The following is a 21,127-nucleotide window of genomic DNA, read 5'->3' on the forward strand; positions in this document are numbered from 1 at the left end:
TATTGCCATCAACATTGACGGAAAAGTGGTAGAACCGAGCATTTGCTTCTAAATCATCAACTGTTCGCATATCGTCGTCATCCAACTCGACCTGGTCAACATTTACGTAAGACTCTGTAAAATACGTATTGCCAGCGTCTGTACTAAAAACAACTTGACGACGAACAATCCAGGCCAAAACAACTTCACGTTCGCGGATCTGATGCTTCTCCGCAATTTTCTCAACAACGAGATTCATTGCCAAATCTTGTAGGTTGTAATAATAGGATATACTACCCAATGAAGCGTATGCCATAGCTTGCATGCCTTTAGAGCGAACCCACTCGACCAGGCTTTTTTTTTTGTTGAAAGTAAGGGTGATGCTCAATCTCAAGCACACGGGGTCGAATACGAGCATAACGGAGAAGATCGATGACTGACTGGAAATTGAAGTGGGAGATACCAAGATTACGAATGACGCCAGCATCTACCAGTGCTTCCAGTTCACGCCAGGTTTCTTCCAAGGAAACGCTGGCGAGCTTCAGCTTGTTTGTTTCCTCGCTTTCAGGAGAAAACTGCTTAAGGTCAATATACTCAGTGGCAAAGGAAACTACATATATGCACAATAAGCCAATGAAAAAAATAGCAAAAGCTAACTTACACTGTACGAGATAAAGATCAATGTAGTCCAAGCCAAGATTATCGAGTGCCATCTGTAAGACAGGCTTGATATGTTGCTTCTGACGATAGCTGCTCCAAAGCTGACCCACAACTATTGCACATGTGTTATTTTAGTCTCCTAAATGTCTAATGTTCAATTAGGCATCATGATACATACTGAGCAGCTCTTCGCGCTTGACAATACCGTCGGTAATGGCTCTTGTAACACATTTGCCGACTTCAACGTCATTGTCATCGTTGAAAATAGTAATAATTAAACGGTAGCCTTGTTTGATGGAATCAGATATGATCTCCTCCACGTCTTCGGGAACATGGTCATATGTCGTAATGCCAAGCAGAGGAAGCTTATCACCAGCAGGCTGTAACGTAAGGCATTCATGAAATGTCTTTTTGTTCAGAGAATAGACACAGTAACGTAATGAAAAAAAGGCTCCCAAATCTCGGATAAGATCCTTTATATATGGGTAAGGGAAGGAGTGTTCCCCAACTGTAAGATTAAAACCTTAATCACAGTGCGAACTTGACGGGGTCAGGGCGCGATTTTCCAAAATAGACATGCCATAAGATTATCCATTAAATGATGCTCACGTATCCATGTACAACGTCCCACCTTTGGCCTTTTTTTTTATGAAAGGACAGTAGGGCTTTTCTCTACGGGATTTTCTACCTAAAAGGAAAGCGCAATGCTAAAGTAACCCTGAGTGGTTTGCTCATGGAATATGGTATGGGAATTTAGTACTCTGCAGGAAGCACATCTTTCGAATCGCTTCCAGATCTGTCATCCATCTCACAAAAGGGCTAAAGTTTATACTCGAGCAACTGGGCTCCATTCAATATGATACTTAGATGGATTGATTCGCTAGGCTTTACTTGAAAGGCTGATTCACAAGTGATCGAAAAGCCTTGTGCGCTCCGTAAGATGGTGAATGGTGTGTAAGCAGTGTGTCAAACATTTTACACAAGGCAAATGTTTAGAAAGGCGAGAGGCTTTTTCTTATGTAGATGATGCTGATGAGTCGCGAATACAGACTGCTCAATGCATTCGTTCCATCACGGCCACTCTTGCTGGCCACAAGGACAATCCGTATAAAAGCCTTTTCGAGATAGTCAAGAAAATTATTCAAGGCGTTGCCGCATCAATTGAGCACTTGACCAATGTTTGGGATTTATAATCATGCAGCAAGCATTGCTCAAGGAAACTGTCTGCTCCCATAGCCCCATTGCTTAGAAAAGAAAGCTTTAGCCGAGCGCATTCGTTTCATATACACTGATTAGTCTGATCCTACAAATCAACAAGACAGGAGCTTAGCTATAACAGCTGTTCAAAGTATGGCATTTCTACCGCTGCATGCTCTAATACCATAAAGTATTACCATCGCTCGAAACCTATCCATGGATTTAACTCGTTTACAATGTTCCTTGCCTGTATCAATAGGAGCGATTCATGTATGGGCAGGCAGCATACCTGCATAGCCTCTCACTACTTGTACATATGCAAAACACTGCGAAATTTGGTTGCACTTCAGCTGTGTTTTCTCGTGTTAGAAGCTGTTCTAGACCACTGGAATAGCGCCAAACATTTGTACTCGAGTAGCAGTACATTCCTGACACCTTTGCTCAACTTTTTGGGGACCAAAAAATCATGGCCAACATTCGACTGAAAAGCATGAGGTACCCCTCACGGTTTTCATCGAAAAACAAGCAATCGCGTTATTGACCACAAAAATGAAGACTTTTACTATGGCATCTATTCATCCAAAATGCTGCTCTCGATCCAACGCAACTCCTGAAGCCTTATCTATGAGGTTTTTTATATACAAAATCTCGATATTCTGGCCTTAAACCTCATTTCATAATCTCAAGAATTGCCCGACAAGTTTGTTCAGAGCACGTCTTATATTTAGCACCATTAGATGCGTCTTGAAAAGTACTTTTAGGAAGCTTAAGGGAGCAGGGAGAAATATGCACGACTTGTATAGTCGAATTGTGCAGAATAGTTCAATCAAGTCGCAAAACGAGCAAATAATCTTTATTTTAGCCGAAAAAAACTGGATCGGAGATGTCAATGATTGTGGCAGCCAAATTCTATGCCATGCGTATCGTATCATGGGTGGTATTTGATGTCTTTATAGCTGATACGAATGGCATTGCGAGCTAAAGCGTTTATCAGGTGAGCTATTTTAGAGATTACAACTGGAAAGTTTGCGCGCTTAAAAGAATCCGGTCTGTATCGAGCCAACAAAATCTTGCACAATAATCATCGTTCACAAGGAGACAAATGCGCTTGGCAGATCCTGATTCTGCAATGCTGTGCTGAATTTTCTTGACTCGATTTGGATAAATCACTCATTGCACCTGGTGGCAACAAAGCTTGAACTTATTGTGCCAACCTTGTCAAATCTTGGTTTAAGCATTAATGATAGAGAATTACAGGAAACCATTCGTCAAAACTGTTTGTCTGTTTACATAATGCAGCTGTGGGAGCAACTAAATGTAAATGTCAGCAGTTAATCCTCTCATATGTTGATATCTAGCCTATGCGGACATGCTCAAGGTAGCCTGCAACCTATACTGCCACACTCTATTCGGTTGTATGCAGTATATCTTGATTTTGTTTGCACAATCCCAACTAACGTAGCATTTGAGGGGCTAAGCTGCATTCACCAATACCCGTTTGAGATTCAAACCATGTTGCGCATTACACCTTTGCAAAAGAAAAACAATACTATACATGGTGATAGCCGTTATGTGATCTACATGTTGCTTGATACAGCAGTGTGTATCATTATTGGTTTGCTGATATACTAGACAGACGTCGCATAGATCATCGCCAAATTTTTTTAAGGAACTATCCCAAACATACGTACGTAATAGCAAAAAAAAAAAAAAAAGTTGGCCTTGTTCAAGCATGAAATGCATTACAATTTTTGAGCGAAAATAGAGTTGTGTTTGCTCTTCAAGCCCTCGCATAGTATTGAGGTATACCAACCAAACTTTAAATGAGCCCAGTTTATGGATACTTCAAGTTCTCAATAGTGTGTGTGTGTACATTCAGGAGGAGATCAGTGATCGCCGTGATAAGACGAATAGCACGCATAATCACCTCTTGATTTTCATGCATTGGTACGAACGCTACACCCTGCATAAGCCAACTTGGACAAGCCGACTTGAATCTGGACTAGCATCCAGTGCCATATAAATAGGGCCTCATTTTGTAGCCAAATACAACATCATTCATCAAAATGCCTTCTTACTTTCTATTGACCTTGACTCTTGTCCTTGTGGCTCTTTTTGCCAGCCATCAAGTCTCTGCTGCCGCAATTGGAAACCAAAATGCCTGTATCCAGCAAGCTTATCGTGTATACGACTTTTTTACGAAAAATGGATGTGATATTAAGAAAGGTGAAGAGGCTTGCAGAAATTCTTTTGATTTCGCCATCAAAAACTTGAACGCTGATCTTGATAAATGTGAGCGCTCTGACTATGTCACACTGTGCCGTATCGTTCCATCAGGAGGTTTCTTTTCATTCTCTAGCTGCTCTTCTACTAGCGGTGGTGGCAAGCTGACAAAAGCTGATTGTGAAACTGAGGCAAGCAAAGACTACATGTTCTACGGTGCCGACGGATCAAAGACCCTCTTCAAGGCTAAGGATTCAAGATGCATCAATCAAATTGATTACAACTGTCATGACTTGTGCAAATAATGCCAGCAATAAATTCCTCTTTTTGATAACCTATTAATAATCTTACATTTATCATGGATTATTTTGAGTTTCTTTTTTGAAAACAATCAAATTTTTACGATTTATTCTTCAATTTAGCGTATAGGCAACACTAGATACTTGAAGAAAGACTTTAAACCAATGCCAGTCTCCAATAATCACTTCTAGATCATTTGGCAGCTACCCCCCTGAATCGTATATCACGTTTGTCAGTCTGGCAAAATGTCTTTTACTATATGGAATATATATATATATATATATATATTCTTCTTTGCTTCTTTTTCTTGTCGTATTTCTATGGTATTGCCGAAACTTTTGAATAATGGCTGTTTAATCTTCGTTTTTCTTGCGTTATTAATCCGAGAGTAGTTACACTCCACATGTAATGACCAAACGAGTGCCCTTTTGTGACATTGGAATAAGAGCCGATATTTATCCTCTCTTTTTTTTTCTTATTCATTCAACAGTTAGATATGGACGCAGTAGAAGAGAAACAAGTCGATGTCAACATGGAGATGTCTGAAGGAGTAGTATCTGAACAAACCATGGATGGAAATGACCAAAACGAAGCCGCTTTGACAGCAGAGGAACTGGAGGGTCAAAAGACGATGCAAGCTTACGATGAACTTTTGGAGATTAAAGAAAAGGTTTAAATGCAACACTTTATAAGGGATACAGCAAGGGTACTGACTACGTCTACTTTTTAGTTGATGGAGGATAACACGCAATACGAACTTCACGTCAAGTACATTGAATTATTAAAGCAATTGGATTTGCAGGATCAGCTGGAAGAAGCTCGTGTCGCCATGCATGATATTTACCCTTTGACAGAACCCCTATGGCTGGATTGGATCAACGATGCCAAGAAGGATACCAGTGTGGAAGGGCAAATCAAGTTGCTCTCCTTATATAACCATGCTGAGCAAGACTATCTATGTAAGTGTCCAAGCAATGATATCTGCTAGCTTCTTCAGCGCCTCATGCCTTTCTTCTAGCCATCAACATTTGGAAAGACTATGTAGACTATATTCTGGACAAGTTCCATCAAGGGTTCAGTGAGGATATTGTAGATCAAGACGAATCAGTTTCCGAATTCATTGAGCAAACTCGTCAAGATCTTTTGAAGGCTGTGCGTGCCACCAGTGCTCATGTGAAATCCAGTCAAGATATCTGGAAGCCGTATTCCGAGTTTGAGTTGGAGATTTTAGAGCGATTCAAGGACGCAGATCAGTTGAATTTGGTGCGAAAAATGTATATGGATCGACTCGCAACGCTCCATATCAATTGCGAGGACACCTTCAGTGCTTACTCTACCTTTGTTTCCAATTACGACAACAGCAATTATGAAGACACCATGGTGAAAGCCAACAAAATCTATGCCAAGACCAAAAAGGCAGCAGAGGAAAGAGATCAATATGAAATGCAATTGAGTACAGCAGGATATTCATTAGACGCATTTCAGCAGTACATTGAGTACGAGAAACGCACAAAGAATATGCATTCGCTTGTCTATGTTCGATCGATTTATGAGAGAGCTATTGTATATTACTGCACAGATCCTGCCTTGTGGGATGATTATATTTTGTTTTTGGTATGTAACCTGGTTGGGTTGTGGTACTGATTAAAACTCATGTGTGCTGTAGATCGAACAAGCCAAAGTGCAGGTATTTTTAGAGACAACCTGTTTGAGAGCTATTCGCAACTGTCCGTGGTCTGGTACTCTTTGGGCTCATTTGGCTCGACTGATGGAATTTGGAAACAAGGAGGACGATCAAATTGACGGTAAATGGGCTTGCTGTATGAGTGACACATGGACTAATGTACTCACTTGCATTAGATATATTCGATCGCGCCTTATCATCAAAGCCCCTTTTGTCGAGCGTGGAAGACTTAGTCGCTGTTTTGCTTGCAAAGTGTGATTTCAAGCGAAGAAAGATTGATTGGGAAGATCGTAAGTGCATTGCAACTTACTGGAAGCGACATTTTATTCAATTTGTATGTGTAGCGGACGATGATGAAGTGATGGATTTGAGGGTGACATTTGAAGAATGCTTGCAGTATATTTCGGAAGGTAGATTCGCTTTGCAGCACATTGAATTGCTCGATCTAACTTTATTGTGTTGTTGTAATACAAAATCAAACAGCTTTTCCAGATTCAGGAGACCCATTCTACCGCATTGAAAAATATTATGCGTACATCTCTGCGAAACGATTGGGGGACATGGACAAGGCAAAAGAACTCTGGCAAAATGTAGTGGAACACCACGGCCTCAATACAGAAGCCTGGATTGATTATATCATGTTTGAACGAGATCAGGGTCATTATGAAAAGTGCGAGTCATTGTTCAAGCAAGCCATTCAAAAGAATATCGACAATCCTGCGAGACTAATCAGTGTTTGGACGTCTGTGGAGCATGAAATCGGTACATTGGCCTCTTACGAAACGTCACTTGTCAAAATCAACCAGAAATCAAAGATACTCGCAAGACAATGGCAGGCCCAATCTCAAAAACAAGCACAGCACCAGCCACAGTACAAACAAAAGCAAGAGCTCTCAGAAGAGCAAAAGGCCGCCAATGCCAAGGAAAAGAAAGAAATGGACAGAGTAAGGTTATTGCCGACCTAGTATCCATGATCTACTATCTAATCACCATTTTGCGGTAGAAAAAAAAGAGTGCCCATAGATTGGCACAAAAGCAAAGAGCCAAAGAAAAGAAAAAGGAGCATGCTGCTGAACATAAAGCACCCAACGAAGGTGCTACACACATCCACGGCCAACACACTAACCCAAAGGTCGAAGAGCCTACTGAAGCATCCGCTGCCAATGAGTCAGCTATTTCTGCTGCTAATCAAGATGCCACGCCATCTGCCGAGCCAGCAAATTCCGAACAAGATGCTTCCTCTCGCAAGCGTAAACTCTCTACAGATGATAAAGAGGACGATGAAAGTGCCAAGAAGCATAAATCCAATGAAACCGAGCACTTCAAGCGACCCATTGCGCCATTCAAGGCAAAACCTCGATCCATTCGACCCAATACAAGACGAGGAAAATCTGTCAAATTACCGCAAAAGACGTTGAGCCGCAACGATGTCCAAACTATCAAGGAAGCAAACACCAAGGAGGATACACAGAATGCTCCAGAGAAAACCAATGATGATTTCCGTGCTATGCTTCTCTCCAGCAAAAAATAATTGATGTGCTCATTTGACTGGCTTTGAATAAAAAACCATGACCCAACTAAGTGTAGCTTCAGCTTTTCCAATCTCTTTTTCTCTTTGAACCCAACAGCGTGCTTGCATAATCCAATGTCGAATGATCATTCCAACAAGAGAATCAAGTGCATTCTGGATGCGCATTACAGAATTCCGCCACCGATACTCATGATCTTGATGGGCAATGTGCCTCAAGCATCCAGCTCCATTGAGGATGTTACTGACGAGAGCACAGAGGAATCGAATATCATCAAAGCACCTAAAGAAGGTAACATAGACATTGCATCATCAGAGCGGCATGCTCAAGATACAAATTAGACGGCTGGAACAAGGTGTTTAAAGACGAAGTAGATGAGGTAATCTCAAGCAGAACAGCCATAGCATAGCATTCCGCTTACAGTCAAAGAACAGGAACCTGTGCCATCAGCGACAGACATCATCACACGCTCGCCTTCACCCAATATACCCATTAGCGATAGTTTCTTGATATCAGCATCTGCAGGAGGAAAGAGCCTGGTATTGGCATACAAGACAAAGTTTGTCATGGTCCAACTCAACAATGAGGGAGAATATTCAGCATTAGGCCAAGGCTCAGGATGTCAACCACATGAGGAGATCACTGCTGTATTGTGTTTGCCTTTATTTGTGCCATCCACTCGACTCACGTAGGTTGTGTCTGGGTATGTGTATACTTATGTCTCATGCGCTCCCCTCTAGTCAAAACTATGTCATGTGTGGTTACAATACCGGATGGATTCGAGTATTTTCAGATGTAAGCAAATCAACCGCTTTCGCTTTTTTTCATATACCAATGACTTGTGTGTGAATAGGCGGGCGTCCTCTTGACAGAACAGCAACTGGAAACATCCCCTGTATTGACCATGAAGATCAGAACGCCACCACCTATCTTTAAGGTGTCCACTCAACAATTTGTCACAGAGGATGAAGACATTTCTATTCTGTTTGCAGGAAATCGAGTTGTGAGTATCGACGGTCAGAGTTTATGGATGGTATTGCGAGTGTGTGATGGCCAAAGAGAAAGTGGCATCGATGCTTCGCGCATGCACACGGCTTTTACATATAAAAAATGGGATCTCCAGCATCAAGATCAAGTGCTCGATATTGTCAGTTTGGGTAGAGTATGCAATTTTATACGGTGAAGGCAAGTATGACTAATACTGATCTACATAGGCCCCTCACCATCTCACTCACAATCACCGTACCTCGACCCATCCACTACTATATCTACAACTACCATATTTCCATCCAAATCAGCAACTTCCAGATACATTGGTGTAGGTGCACATCCCATGTTTACTTATTACGCAACATCGGAATCCAGCAGGCCACTCATGTCAGCAGCGTCCATGGCCAGTTATGTAGTCTCTCGAGTAACATCGCCCGTCTTTTCATTTGCGAAATCGTGGTGGGGATCCAGCAACAGCGACAACGGTACCAGAGCATCGCATAGTGGAGGGCCTACACCCTATGTGCCTGACATGCGACGTCCACCGAGCCATATAGAGCCGGCCACACCGATCCCTGCTATATTATCACTGAACGACACTTACCGCAAAATTAACGCCATCAGTATTTGCCCGCCATCCACCAGCGCACAGAGACAAACATTGGCTGCTACTTCAGATGCTCTAGGACGGGTGATACTATGGGATGTCATTGAAGGTGAAATGATCCGCATGTGGAAAGGCGTGCGTGATGCCGTGTGTGGTTGGGTAGAGGTATTTGAACGAGATTTGTGCGGAGGAGAATCCACCAAAATACTGCAATTTCTGGTCATGTATTCGTCGAAACGAGGATTTCTCAAGGTGTTTCAAATGAGACATGGGAAGCAAGTGGGTGCCTATCATGTTGGATCAGGATGGCAACTGGTGCCTTGTGCAAGGGAACCTTTAGGAAGCAGTATGGTGAATGTCAGTAGAAGAAAGAGCTCGGTGGATAAAAGCGAATACAATGGTCTGTCCAATTGCTTGCTGGTGGGCCCAGATGGAGAAGTGCGAAAGGTGAATTTTATCCTAAAAGATGCCCATCATCACCATTCGTCACATAAACAAAGTGCTCCTGCCATATCGGTTCCTGCCGCGGTGCCATTGGAGAGATCTGTCGAGGTTGGCGAGGAGGATGAGAAAGAGTTCCAAGAAGCTGTAGATGAGGAACAGAAAGAATTACAAGAGGAAAGAGAAGAGGAAGAGTGAACCATCAGGGTGATAATAAAATGTGGCATTTTATTCTGCATATTCAAGTTTTGACATTTGGCAGTGCGTGTGCATAAATGCTCTCTGCTAAATGCAAGAGGTCACATAAATTTGCTGGTCCAAAAAATTTTACTCGACCTTTCAAACCACTTTTCTTTCATCAAATCTACAAATGGCACCTCAACATAAAAAAGCAAAATTGGATCACATTCCAACCACAGAAAAGCATGAAATAGGCAACGATACAGTAGCAGAGGAAGAGGATGCTGAGCCTGCTTGGATCCGTTTAGAAGATCTCGAGGAAGACGATATCGATGATGAATATGGCGACATGGTAGTTCAGCAAAAGCTGCTGGTGAATAACGAGGTAGGAGAGGATCATCGAAGCTTTCAGCAGAAAACCAATATAGGCTTTAGGATGCTTTGGAACGTATTACAGAAGACATTAAATTGAATGACATGCCATGGATCGAGACATTGACAGTGACATCAAAAGAGCCTATTCAAGTAGCCGATGTGTTTGACGATCTGTTGCGCGAGGAAGCATTCTACAAGCAAGCACTCGAAGCAGCACTCGTAGGAAGAAAATTAGCCGAGGAAGCAGGCGCTGCCTTCTTTCGACCTGATAACTTTATTGCGCCCATGTTGAAGGACGACAAACAAATGGAAGCTGTGCGTCAACGATTGATTGCCGAGGCCAAGGATGGAGATGAAGATGCATTGCGTAGATTACACATTTTTAACAAGGAGCAGAAAAAGGCCAAGATAAACGAGAGAGCCAAACTGTTGCAAAGAAGTAGGTTGATTTGCGAGGATAATGTTTCGGTTTGATCTAATGCCAAGACTGTAGAGAGAAAGGATGGAGCTGAAGTTACCCTGGATGATGAATTCAATGTGGATTTAGACGAAGCCGAGAGATTAGCGGCTGCTACGAATACTGGAAAATCAAAGGATGATAGACCTGCAAAGAACTACGATAGAGATTCCAAGGTAAATGCTCGTAGTATAGACATTTGATGAATCGTGCAATGCTAAAACCATTGTGTAGGATGCGAAATATTCCTTGGGCAAGAGAAAGAAAGGAGTACAGAGCAATGCAAATCCTGCAAAGAAGGGTATGTCGCTCAATAAGAAGAGTAGTCTCAAGCGACCAGGCAAAGCAAAGCGCCAAATGATGAGAGGAAGATCTTGAGTTTCTTGATAAATAAAATATACTAAATAAACACAACTTGTATGATGATTCCCAATGCCTTGATGTTGTTGAACAGACCAAAGGTGTTTTGATGTGACTATCCAGACGCTATAAGGTGGTGTATAAGACCGCTTCTTTGCAAAGCCGTTGTTTGTTACAGCCAAATATTTGAGATAATCACTCTTCTTTCAATTGTCAAAAACCTTTGTAGCTAAATCAAGATGGGTATCGTCGAGAAAATCAATGATATCGAGAACGAAATCAAGCGTACTCAAAAGAATAAGGGTAAGCTATCATTTTTTGCCTTGTTGATTTGCAGACATCTTAACATTGAGAAAACTTTTTTCTTTGACCATTTACAGCTACCGAATACCATCTCGGTCTCTTGAAGGCCAAATTGGCCAGATATCGTGTACAACTCTTGGAAGGTGCAAAGACAAAGTCTGAAAAGGTTTGGATGCTCTCAATTTCCAATGCTCTTGCAGAAATGCTAATGCCATGCCATACTTACATAGGGTGAAGGGTTCGATGTCATGAAATCGGGTGATGCGCGTGTGGTCATGATTGGTTTCCCCTCTGTTGGTAAATCTACACTGTTATCCAAATTAACAACAACCGAATCTGCTGTTGCAGGCTACGAATTCACGACTTTGACCTGTGTTCCCGGTAAATTCACTTATAAGGGTGCCAACATCCAATTGCTCGATTTGCCCGGTATTATTGAAGGTGCTTCTCAAGGTAAAGGTCGCGGTCGCCAAGTCATTGCCGTGGCTCGTACTGCAGATGTTGTTTTGATGATGTTGGATGCTACCAAATCTGCCCAACAAAGGTAAGGATAAGGATTTAAGGTGGGAAAGAGATGAGGTATTGAACAAGGCGAAATGGTAGACCTTTATTGGAAGCTGAATTGGAAGCTGTCGGTATCCGTTTGAACCAAAGCTTCCCCAATGTCTCTTTCAAAATCAAGAAGGCTGGTGGTATCAGTTTCAATGCAACCCTCAAGTTAACAAAGATCGATCAAAAGATGGTGCACAACATTTTGCATGATTACAGTATGTGTACGCAGAGAGAAAGGAAGGCAATCTGTGCAGTTGGCTGATGCTCTTCCATGTAGAAATCTTCAATGCAGATATCGTTATTCGCGAAGACATTACAGTAGATCAGTTTATTGATGTCATTCTCGGCAACAGAAGATACATCAAGTGTATTTATGTAAGTGTTTGATCGGCTTGGTAGGCAGGACAGAATCTCACTCGTTTGGTAGTGTTACAACAAGATTGATCAAATTAGTTTGGAAGAAGTCAACCGTTTAGCACATGAGGATAATACTGTTGTTGTGTCTTGTGAGGATGATCTCAATTTAGACTATCTCATTGAAACGATTTGGAGAAAGCTAAATTTAATGCGCGTGTATACAAAGAAGAGAGGCGAATATCCTGATTTCAGCGATGGTCTTATTGTCAGAAACGGAGCTACCATTGAGCATGTCTGTCATGCTATTCACAGAACCTTGACCGATAACTTTAGATATGCCTTGGTTTGGGTGAGTGTTTCGAGTAGGAGTGGTAACAGAGCGGCACTAACGAGCGATATGATGTAGGGAACTTCGACAAAACACAATCCTCAACGTGTCGGTATCAATCACTTAGTAGGCGATGAAGACGTTGTGCAAGTTGTTAAGAAATAGTAGCATTTACCTAGATGAATAAAAAAAAAAATATTCCATTTTCTTTGAATAATGATGATAATAATAATTTTAAACATTTTATTTAGCTTTATGATTTTATACAATTATTTGTCTTTGGTAAAGAAAAAAAAAGACACATACTTTAGAAGCTTTCAGCTTCACATTCAACCTCTGAGCGTTCAATTCCTGTGGCAGCAAGCAGTTTATCGACATGTTGTGGTGCCTTGGGGACATCAATGACCAAGTCTTCGTAGCCTTCCCAGAACTTTTTGAATGCAGCAACGTATTCCTCTCTTGACATGAGCTTCTCCTTGTAGAGTTCAGCAATCATGTCACAAACAACATCAACATCTTCAGTCTTCTTTTCAACGACATCTAATAATTTGCCTGCAAAAATGACACGATAGTCTGTATGATCTAATTCCTTGACACACTCGCATAATTCCTAACCAAAGTGTCAATTGCATTGCGTCTATCAACTTGAGACTGACCCTTACCTTCTTGTCACGAAGACTGAAATACTCTTCAATGGTACTCTTGGATCTACGTTCAATGAGTTCGTCGCTCAACTTGGGCTTCTCATCAGCAGCAGGTGCAGGTGATTCTTCCTTCTTTTCACTGCTGTCCTCAGAGGATGTGTTATCAGCACCAGAGCGAGGTAACAGTTGTAACTTCTTGCGCTCGCCAGAGTGCTCTTCTTCTTGATCCTCACCGCCTAAAGCACTAAACATGTTGGCCATGGATGTAGCAGGGCTGGAAGCACGACTGTCAGTAGGAGTAGCCTTTTTGTCAATGTTGGTCTTGGAGCTGGAGCGAGCCAAGCTGGAGAATGGACTACTGGCGGGACCAAGGACATTGCCTCTAGACTTGCCGCGATCCGTCTTACCAAAGTTGGCGAGTTCATTGGTGCGTCCAGAACGAGGGCCAGCAGTAGGACTACCAGTACCTACAGTGTTCCAGCCATCAGCACTGGCAACAGGGGTATTACCACCACTTTGGTTATCTTGACTAGCATTGCTGCTGCTATTGTTATTATTGTTGTTACGGGATGAGTTTTGGCGAGAAATGTCACGACCACCACGAGAGCTTTGACGAGACATGGGGTTGCCACCACGAGAGCTGCCAGAACGCTTCATGGTTTCCTTTTCCTTCTCTTCATTAGCCTTTTTGGCTTGCTCGTGGATTTGTGCAATGGTGGTAGGAGCAGGTTGGTTGCCACGCTTCAGAGTCCACTTACTCTTACGAAGATCAAAGACATCCAAAATCATAAACTTGACTCTGGAGCTCAGGGTAGTCGACTTGTACATCTCGTTCATTCTTTCAAAATAGATATCGAGCCACTCCTTGTTCTTTCTGCCACTAGTATCGAAAGCCTTACCCATTGTAGTCAACATCTTACACATGGTTTCAGTTTCTTCATCTTCAGGGTGAGAGGGATCAGCACAGAGTCTCATCAAACATTCAATCATGACACGGTCAGTTAACATTTGACGCTTGAAGAGTTCACCAATGAACTGCACGAGACCGAGACCTTGACGTTTGGCCTTGGCAGCAGCGTAGTATTCGTCTGTCATCATGACTTCAGCAGAAGACTCGTCAAGCTTGGGTAAATCGCTCTTCCAGCCCTTTTCGAACTCTTGTTGACAACGGTTCAAAAGGTATTTGCGATACAAAGCACCACCAGAAACAGGTTCGTTCTTCTTGTCAACAATGTTGACGTCCTTGATGTTGTTATCGAGAGAAATAACATCGTACATTTTTCTACACAATTGTGCCCACATGCTAGCGAAATTAGGCTCATCGCAAGCCTTGTCAAAAATGAGTTGAATGACAGTTCTTAAGGATTGGCCATTTTCTTCCTTTTCAGACTGCTTGGCATATTCCCAGATTTGATCAGAGATAGAGTCGAATCGTTCAAGCGTCAATTTGTTGAGGAGACCCTTGATCTTACGAATAATGATGTCTTGAGACACAACTTCAGCAGCTTCTGCTTCAGCCTTCTCACCAACAGTAGCAGCAGCTCCGTCAGTAGCAACCACAGTAGGAACCCAGCGATTCTTACCCTTCTCCAAAGGCACAACTTGATCCAAAGGAATAGTAGGAGCACCGACTTGCTCTCTAGGGGGATGGCGACCCTTACCGCCACGACCACTACGGTTTCTGCCACCATGAGAACCTTGACGTTCCATGCCAGGCGAGTTGGGGCCGTTGCTGCCTTGACGATGAGATATTTGACGACCTCCAGAAAATTTACCCATCTCGCCACGGCCATCACGAGAGTTATTTCTGTACATACCGTCACCAGATCCTCCACCAGGAGTGCGAGGTCCACGTCCACGATCAGAGGTTTGACGGCGAGACATACCACGCCTGTTGTTATCGTTACCGCTGGATTCCTCACCCATACCTTGGAATTGAGATAAATCTTCGTCAGTTTCCAGACAGAGCTTTTGGAATTGCATCAAGAAAGCAGGCTCGTAAGTGATCTTGCCAGAAACAGGATCTCTGGCCTTGGGAGCAAGGAACTCGGGGGGATAATCAATGGAGCTGAAATCTTCAATGACAGGCATAGGAGGACCCTTGACTTTGGGAGGGGTAACACCAGTGGGGGTAGAAACGGGGGAATCATGGAAAACGTGAGCAGGAATAGCAGACATATCAAGACGGCCGGGAGCAACACCTCTGGCGACCTTGTCAGCAGTAATAGCAGCAATACGCTCCTCTTCCTTGGTGCCTTCGGTAGAAGCGGGCTTGGCTTCTTCAGTCTTGGATTCTTGAGCTTTGGCTTCCTCAGCCGCAGCCTGAGCATCGGCTTCTTGCTTGGCCTTGGCATCGGCTTCCTCTTTGGCCTTCTTTTCAGCCTTTGCCTCTTCTGCAGCCTTAGTTTCAGCTTCTTGCTTGGCTTTCAATTCAGCCTCTTCCTTTGCCTTTTGCTCGGCTTCTTCCTTTGCCTTCTTTTCAGCTTGTTCCTTTTCTTTGATAGCAGCCTCTTCCTTTGCTTTTCTCTCTGCTTCCTCCTTGGCCTTTCTTTCTTCTTCTTCCTTGGCCTTTTGTTCAGCTTCTTGCTTAGCCTTCAATTCAGCCTCTTCCTTTGCCTTTTGTTCAGCTTCCTCCTTTGCCTTTTTGTCGGCCTCTTCCTTGGCCTTTCTTTCAGCCTCTTCCTCCTTTTCCTATCAAAGCAAGTTGTCGTCAGATTACCAATAACTCTCAAAAAATCAAATCAATCAACATACTCTGGGATTAACAATCTTGATTGCGCGAGAGGGAGTGGGATTGATCTTGAAGTCCTTGGTTTCTTTGGTAGCTTCATCGACCTTGGGAGAAGCGTGAGCAGCAACTGGTGAAGCAGCAGGAGCTTCCTTGCTAGCAGATGATGATTGGCTGGAGAGGTTGATCACTTCACTTGTGTTGGGGTTGATGATGGGAATAGCTTTGTTGACGGAGGGTTGGGGGACAAATGCTTGACCACCATAAGTGGGCATGGGCATGGGATAGGAATTGGGGGCGTAATATTGAGAGGGACGATACTGAAATCAAGGTTTACATATGAGTATCTATACCAATGGCGTGCGAAACAGCCTAACTTACATATTGGTTATTTTGCCAGCTGCCGCCTTGATTAGCATTCATGTTGGGAGATGTAGCAGAACCCATGTGAGGGGACATGGGCTTTTTATGGTGAGGAACGTAGCTAGGTTGCATGTTGGGGGAATGCATGTTGTTGCTGTGCTTTCCTTGGTTGCGATTACCATGGTGACGATTGCCGTAATGATGAGGTTCAGATCCTGATGTATTTGAATGTGTGGAATCGCGACGCTGTAAAAGCGAAAACTGTTCAGTTCCCAAATCAATTCAGCACGAATCCATTACTTACAGTTGACGTATTATCAGTAACAGTCAGTGTCTCGGGAGTAGCTTGTTTAGTATCGTCAGCCTTTGATTCTGTGTTGACAAAACCAAATTGAATCGGTGCTATAAATAAATAAAAAAAAAGCATAAGTCTTCTGTAGGCTAAATCCATAATAAAACATTCAATATCTACCTGCATCAGTGGATGGTTCTCTAGGCAATTGAACAGACGCATTTCTATTGGATTTGGCAGCAGGAGCAGGTTGAGGACTAGATTTCAATGTTAATTTACATTAGTAAGCCATCGCTCAGCAAGATCCAATATCAAACAACATACGAAGTAGCTTGAGCGTTCTTTGACAAGGCAGCAGCAAAAGAAGAGGGTGACTCTACCTTTGCAGCTTCTGCCTCTGTGGATTTTGACTCATTAGCAGCGGCAGCAGGTGTCGTTGTGTTGGGTTTGGGTTTCTGTGATTCCAAATTTTGTGAGCTTCTCTTTGCAGCCTGAGCGTAATTGAACACTGGTTGAGCGTTGGTTTTTTCGGTTGTATTAGGAGTTCTGTTCATTAGTTGTTGTGTTTTCAAAATTGCATATCCTAGCAGGACCTAAATTGGCTATCAAACACATTAGATGATTAGACTGATCTGGATAAGCAAACACTGGCAGCATTGACAACTTACTTTGCTAATATAAAAAAAAAAGAAAAAGAAGAGAGGTGCTATTTAAAAGGGTTACGATTAAAAAGTGCACCGAGCGTCGTTAAAGAAACAAGAAAAGGGAAAATCAGAAAAAAAAACTTTTGTTGATTGAGCTCAAATAGCCAAAACGAAGGAAAAACAGACGAAGCTGCTCAGTACGTGACGTCATGGAAGCTATCAATCTCGATAAACAGATGCATCTGATGCATTGGACTGAATATATCAAGGGATCGGTCCTTGTTTGGCTTCATAGGCATCTGTATTTTGGAAATTCAGAATGATTTGGTGGGTAATGTGAGTCGTTGGAGCCATAGGTTTGATGTGATGTGAGTGGAAACGGCATGACATGAAAGGGAAAACTACCTTCAGAACAAGCCACCACCAATGTGTACAACATTTGAGTTTCAAACATGTACATGATTTGCATCGCTTTCACCCTCCATCAATCAGGGCTGAGGCATTGCAAATATAGCACCATCTAGCTATGATTGTTCATTGTAGCAATGTATGAGGAATTTGATAGGTCTTTTCGAAAAATCTGTGTATCTGACGATTATCGCTATCATGTCAAACGTCAAACCTTGATTTGGAAATCTGTTGTTCAACATACAAAACATGTGCTAAAATCTCCACTACAATCATGCTCCAGAAATTCTCATGCTTCATCAGCCAGCGTAATGTTTATTGAAATTATGCAACATGTTGAAGCATTTCTAGCTATGTGCAACCTTTATTGAGTGTTTGCTCATCTCTTTTAATGAGATCTTTGGCAACATTGCAAATCCATATGAAATGTTGTAACCTTAGACTACGGATTATCAATGAGTATCACTTGATATTCACTTTATGCTACAGAAAGATAATAGTAAGCATTCTAGCTAAACTATAGTACTTTTTTCAGCTCGCATTGATTCTCTTGTGAGCTTCCAAGAGCATCTTATCCCATGATACGCATGGCATAACCTCTGTCAGTAGCCAAAAACGGTTAACGCTCCGACTGCCGATTTTATCCTTTATTTGTTAATTTTCGAACTTTTGGACCCAATTCTATTTATTTTGACAAATCTGACTAGGCAAACTGTGATGATCTTTCTATGCTTCCTAATGCATTCTTGGAGTGCCTTTCAAGGCGCTCCCAATGGCATTAATTATTAAAGGTGTTTTGAATAAGCATATTGAGCAATCTTTGAAAATGTAAAATGAGGTTTTTGGCCAAGATGTCGAAATTTTGCATATAAAGGTTTCACAAACAGAGTTTCAAGGGTTGCTTTGGAACAAGAGAAGCATTTTGATTTAATATCTTCCATATCAAAAGGCTCCATTTTCAAGGTGAAAAACGAGATCGTATGATTTTCGATGAAAACTATGAGAGGTACCTCATGGTTTTTGGTCGATTTTTGGCCATGTTTTTTTTGGCTCAAAAAGTCGAGCAAATGTGTCAGGAAGTTACTACTACTCGAGTATAATCGTTTAGAGTTATTTCGGCAGCTCAGAAAGGCCTATATGTCAAGAAGTGAGGGCTTGAAAGCTGCCAAATTTGGTTATGTTTTGCTTTGTAGCTGTTGTTTGCAGGCATGAACCACATCTTTATTGGTAGCCGAAATCTTCTGGAAGGGTAGTTCTGCAGTCTGTGCAACTTCTGATTCGAATAGGAGGTATATTGATCTTGGTAAAGCTCATTCATGCTAATGTTGATGTGTCATTACGTTGTTGGCAAGCTTATTAATAATGGAAATGAGAAACCAAATTTCTGCTTGAATACTATGGTTTTGCACTTCTGCTTTGCTACGGTAAAAACCCTCTTATTAAGGTCAATGTTACCAAATGCTGACTTGAAACCACAAATAACTCTTGAGAGAGGGGCTTTTGATCTTGGCTACGACGACGTTTTTTTCATAGTTTTCCAGTACTAGCCGATCTATCTGGCTACGCTCGATGTCGGCGTCGCCCTGTGGGCTTTGGCCGAATACAATAAAACTGGTTAAATCAATAGTTATATAAGGTAAAAAAAAAAAAAAAAAAAAAAAAAGTAGTATCTGAAAATAGAACTTCAGGATACACTACATTTTGTGCATGTGCTATATTTTCGGGTAATAAAATGGTCATGTCATTGGCAGATGTTGCTCTTGACATGGCAACATAGAGTTGACTATGAGTAAATACGGGACTCCTGAGATCCACGGCGACTTTTTTGAGAGATTGACCCTGCGATTTGTTGATGGTCATTGCAAAAGACACCTTGACCGGGAATTGCTTTCTGGTCAAAATGAATGGCAATGTGCCAGGCAATGTGGACAAAGTAAAGCGAGGAATCAACTCGACTGCATCTGACCCTCCAAGGATTTTCACCTTCAGTACATATTGTCCAATCTGCTGCATAATGAGCCTTGTACCATTGCACAAACTTCTTTCAGGGTTGAAGTTTCTCAAGAGCATGACAGGAAGACCTACTTTCAACCCCAAAACTGCTGGCGGCAGCCCTGAAGGCGAAAGGGTTTGTAAATACTCTGAGGGATAGGCTTGGGCCTCAGTGTTGGTCAGATCGGATTGCACTGTGTCAGCAGAGTACAAAATGACCTTTTCACCAAACACGTTCTCCATCACCTTGCTGTTAATAGCATCAGCATTGTCGTTCTTTGAACAGAGAATAGCTTTCCTTGAAGAAATCACTCTTTTGCAGAAGACGCTGCAGAACATGCTGAGGATAGATATCTTCAATGAACTGATCAAGATCAGTCATCTGCCTCAAAAAAGAGGGCAAAGCAATGTCGCCAATCATGGTTGATTCGTAAGACATTCTGCCAATCCAGTCCGCAAACTGCCTATCGGTATCATTCGAGTTGGCAAGTCTCATATTCTCAGTCAGTCTCAGCTTTTGTAGTTTGGGCCATAATCTTGACGAAATCAGTGACAATTTCAGGGCGACCGCCTTGTTTCGCGACAGGAGGAACTTGAGCAAAATCACCACCAAGAACGACAAGAACACCACCAAAGAGGACACGTTCACCACAACTGCAAATGTCTCGAAGCGTTCCATCAAGAGCTTCAAAGCAATATCGATGCTGCATTGGCACTTCATCCCAACTTATCGATGCTGTGTCTCGAATGAGATTAGCAAGGTCACCGTTCTTCTTGATCGCACACACAGACTGCTCGTAGATGTTCAGTATCTTAGAGATAGAGGTACGACATCATTACAGTAGACGCCAATGCCATTTGTATTGTAATTTAATATTGGGTGTTCCCAAGGAGTTCTCAAATGTTGCTATTGTCAGGATTGAAAACACCTCTAATCCTGAAGTGTTCTGACTTTCGCTTTTCGTGAACCTGACACCCTACCATCTCATGTTTGCTCGAACATTCATCAAGCGGCATCTCATAGACTGCTTTCTTGTGACAGTAACAGCCGAGAAAAATTTTTCAGCGATGCAACATTGCACAGATATAAATTGAGGTTATGGATGTCCTTCTACTTTTTTATATTTTTCTTCTATAATCACTGATAATAAAAGGTAAATATACGACACACTCTGTGTAGAAAATAAACAAAAGCTCCTGATGATTATAATTTGCGTCTGACCATGAGGGCTCACGTCGGTACTACGGCGAATTTATTCGCTTGTAGGGACCCACCGACGCCTCATGGCTGAAGTCAATATGCACACGTCTGATTTTGTTTATTTTCTACATACATTTACTTGATGTCGAGTCATTATACTAATTACAATCATTTGTAGACGTACTACAACATCTATCTTGGTTTGATGCATAGCTACATTCTCTTTTGTAACATTTGATTTAATAAAGTTTCTCTTTTGAAAGTACAAAAATTTGGGTTTTTATGAATGTGTGTGTGTGTGTGTGTGTACATGTGTGATGTGATGTCGCCATG

The 21,127-nt window shown here is 42.2% G+C and overlaps 9 protein-coding genes across 9 annotated transcripts; 5 read left to right on the forward strand and 4 right to left on the reverse strand.

Annotated features, from left to right (window-relative positions):
• Positions 1–308: 308 nt before the first annotated feature.
• Positions 309–1,039, reverse strand: ATC70_012824 (uncharacterized protein; the record flags this gene model as incomplete). Its single annotated transcript, XM_064831994.1, has 4 exons — positions 309–589; positions 641–751; positions 818–961; positions 1,027–1,039. The coding sequence occupies 4 exons, from the start codon at positions 1,037–1,039 to the stop codon at positions 309–311; spliced, it is 549 nt and encodes a 182-aa protein (XP_064678274.1).
• Positions 1,040–3,902: 2,863 nt separating this feature from the next.
• On the forward strand, positions 3,903–4,364 carry FSH3 (Family of serine hydrolases 3; the record flags this gene model as incomplete). Its single annotated transcript, XM_064831995.1, has 1 exon — positions 3,903–4,364. The coding sequence occupies one exon, from the start codon at positions 3,903–3,905 to the stop codon at positions 4,362–4,364; it is 462 nt and encodes a 153-aa protein (XP_064678275.1).
• Positions 4,365–4,855: 491 nt separating this feature from the next.
• On the forward strand, positions 4,856–7,574 carry ATC70_012826 (uncharacterized protein; the record flags this gene model as incomplete). The annotated part of the gene is made up of 8 exons (XM_064831996.1): positions 4,856–5,029; positions 5,090–5,318; positions 5,378–5,973; positions 6,026–6,164; positions 6,220–6,333; positions 6,388–6,453; positions 6,527–6,987; positions 7,047–7,574. 8 exons carry the CDS (start codon positions 4,856–4,858, stop codon positions 7,572–7,574), a joined length of 2,307 nt encoding a protein of 768 aa, XP_064678276.1.
• Positions 7,575–7,688: 114 nt separating this feature from the next.
• On the forward strand, positions 7,689–9,808 carry ATC70_012827 (uncharacterized protein; the record flags this gene model as incomplete). The annotated part of the gene is made up of 6 exons (XM_064831997.1): positions 7,689–7,863; positions 7,914–7,951; positions 8,007–8,260; positions 8,313–8,367; positions 8,426–8,729; positions 8,787–9,808. The coding sequence occupies 6 exons, from the start codon at positions 7,689–7,691 to the stop codon at positions 9,806–9,808; spliced, it is 1,848 nt and encodes a 615-aa protein (XP_064678277.1).
• A 172-nt stretch (positions 9,809–9,980) lies between these two features.
• ATC70_012828 (Nickel/cobalt efflux system) lies at positions 9,981–11,000 on the forward strand (the record flags this gene model as incomplete). The annotated part of the gene is made up of 4 exons (XM_064831998.1): positions 9,981–10,175; positions 10,226–10,604; positions 10,659–10,798; positions 10,857–11,000. The coding sequence occupies 4 exons, from the start codon at positions 9,981–9,983 to the stop codon at positions 10,998–11,000; spliced, it is 858 nt and encodes a 285-aa protein (XP_064678278.1).
• A 221-nt stretch (positions 11,001–11,221) lies between these two features.
• OSH6_3 (Oxysterol-binding protein OBPa) lies at positions 11,222–12,687 on the forward strand (the record flags this gene model as incomplete). Its single annotated transcript, XM_064831999.1, has 7 exons — positions 11,222–11,285; positions 11,363–11,451; positions 11,516–11,829; positions 11,889–12,052; positions 12,115–12,212; positions 12,265–12,543; positions 12,601–12,687. The coding sequence occupies 7 exons, from the start codon at positions 11,222–11,224 to the stop codon at positions 12,685–12,687; spliced, it is 1,095 nt and encodes a 364-aa protein (XP_064678279.1).
• A 142-nt stretch (positions 12,688–12,829) lies between these two features.
• On the reverse strand, positions 12,830–17,103 carry RPS5_3 (ribosomal protein S5; the record flags this gene model as incomplete). The annotated part of the gene is made up of 7 exons (XM_064832000.1): positions 12,830–13,132; positions 13,185–15,857; positions 15,921–16,214; positions 16,276–16,503; positions 16,562–16,659; positions 16,730–16,806; positions 16,874–17,103. The coding sequence occupies 7 exons, from the start codon at positions 17,101–17,103 to the stop codon at positions 12,830–12,832; spliced, it is 3,903 nt and encodes a 1,300-aa protein (XP_064678280.1).
• Positions 17,104–19,052: 1,949 nt separating this feature from the next.
• Positions 19,053–19,932, reverse strand: VIP1_2 (inositol hexakisphosphate and diphosphoinositol-pentakisphosphate kinase; the record flags this gene model as incomplete). The annotated part of the gene is made up of 2 exons (XM_064832001.1): positions 19,053–19,184; positions 19,300–19,932. 2 exons carry the CDS (start codon positions 19,930–19,932, stop codon positions 19,053–19,055), a joined length of 765 nt encoding a protein of 254 aa, XP_064678281.1.
• Positions 19,933–20,093: 161 nt separating this feature from the next.
• On the reverse strand, positions 20,094–20,451 carry ATC70_012832 (uncharacterized protein; the record flags this gene model as incomplete). Its single annotated transcript, XM_064832002.1, has 2 exons — positions 20,094–20,384; positions 20,434–20,451. 2 exons carry the CDS (start codon positions 20,449–20,451, stop codon positions 20,094–20,096), a joined length of 309 nt encoding a protein of 102 aa, XP_064678282.1.
• Positions 20,452–21,127: the final 676 nt, after the last annotated feature.

This window comes from Mucor velutinosus (genome assembly GCF_035048745.1).
Source record: "Mucor velutinosus strain NIH1002 chromosome Unknown tig00001569, whole genome shotgun sequence".
NCBI lineage: Eukaryota > Fungi > Mucoromycota > Mucoromycetes > Mucorales > Mucoraceae > Mucor > Mucor velutinosus.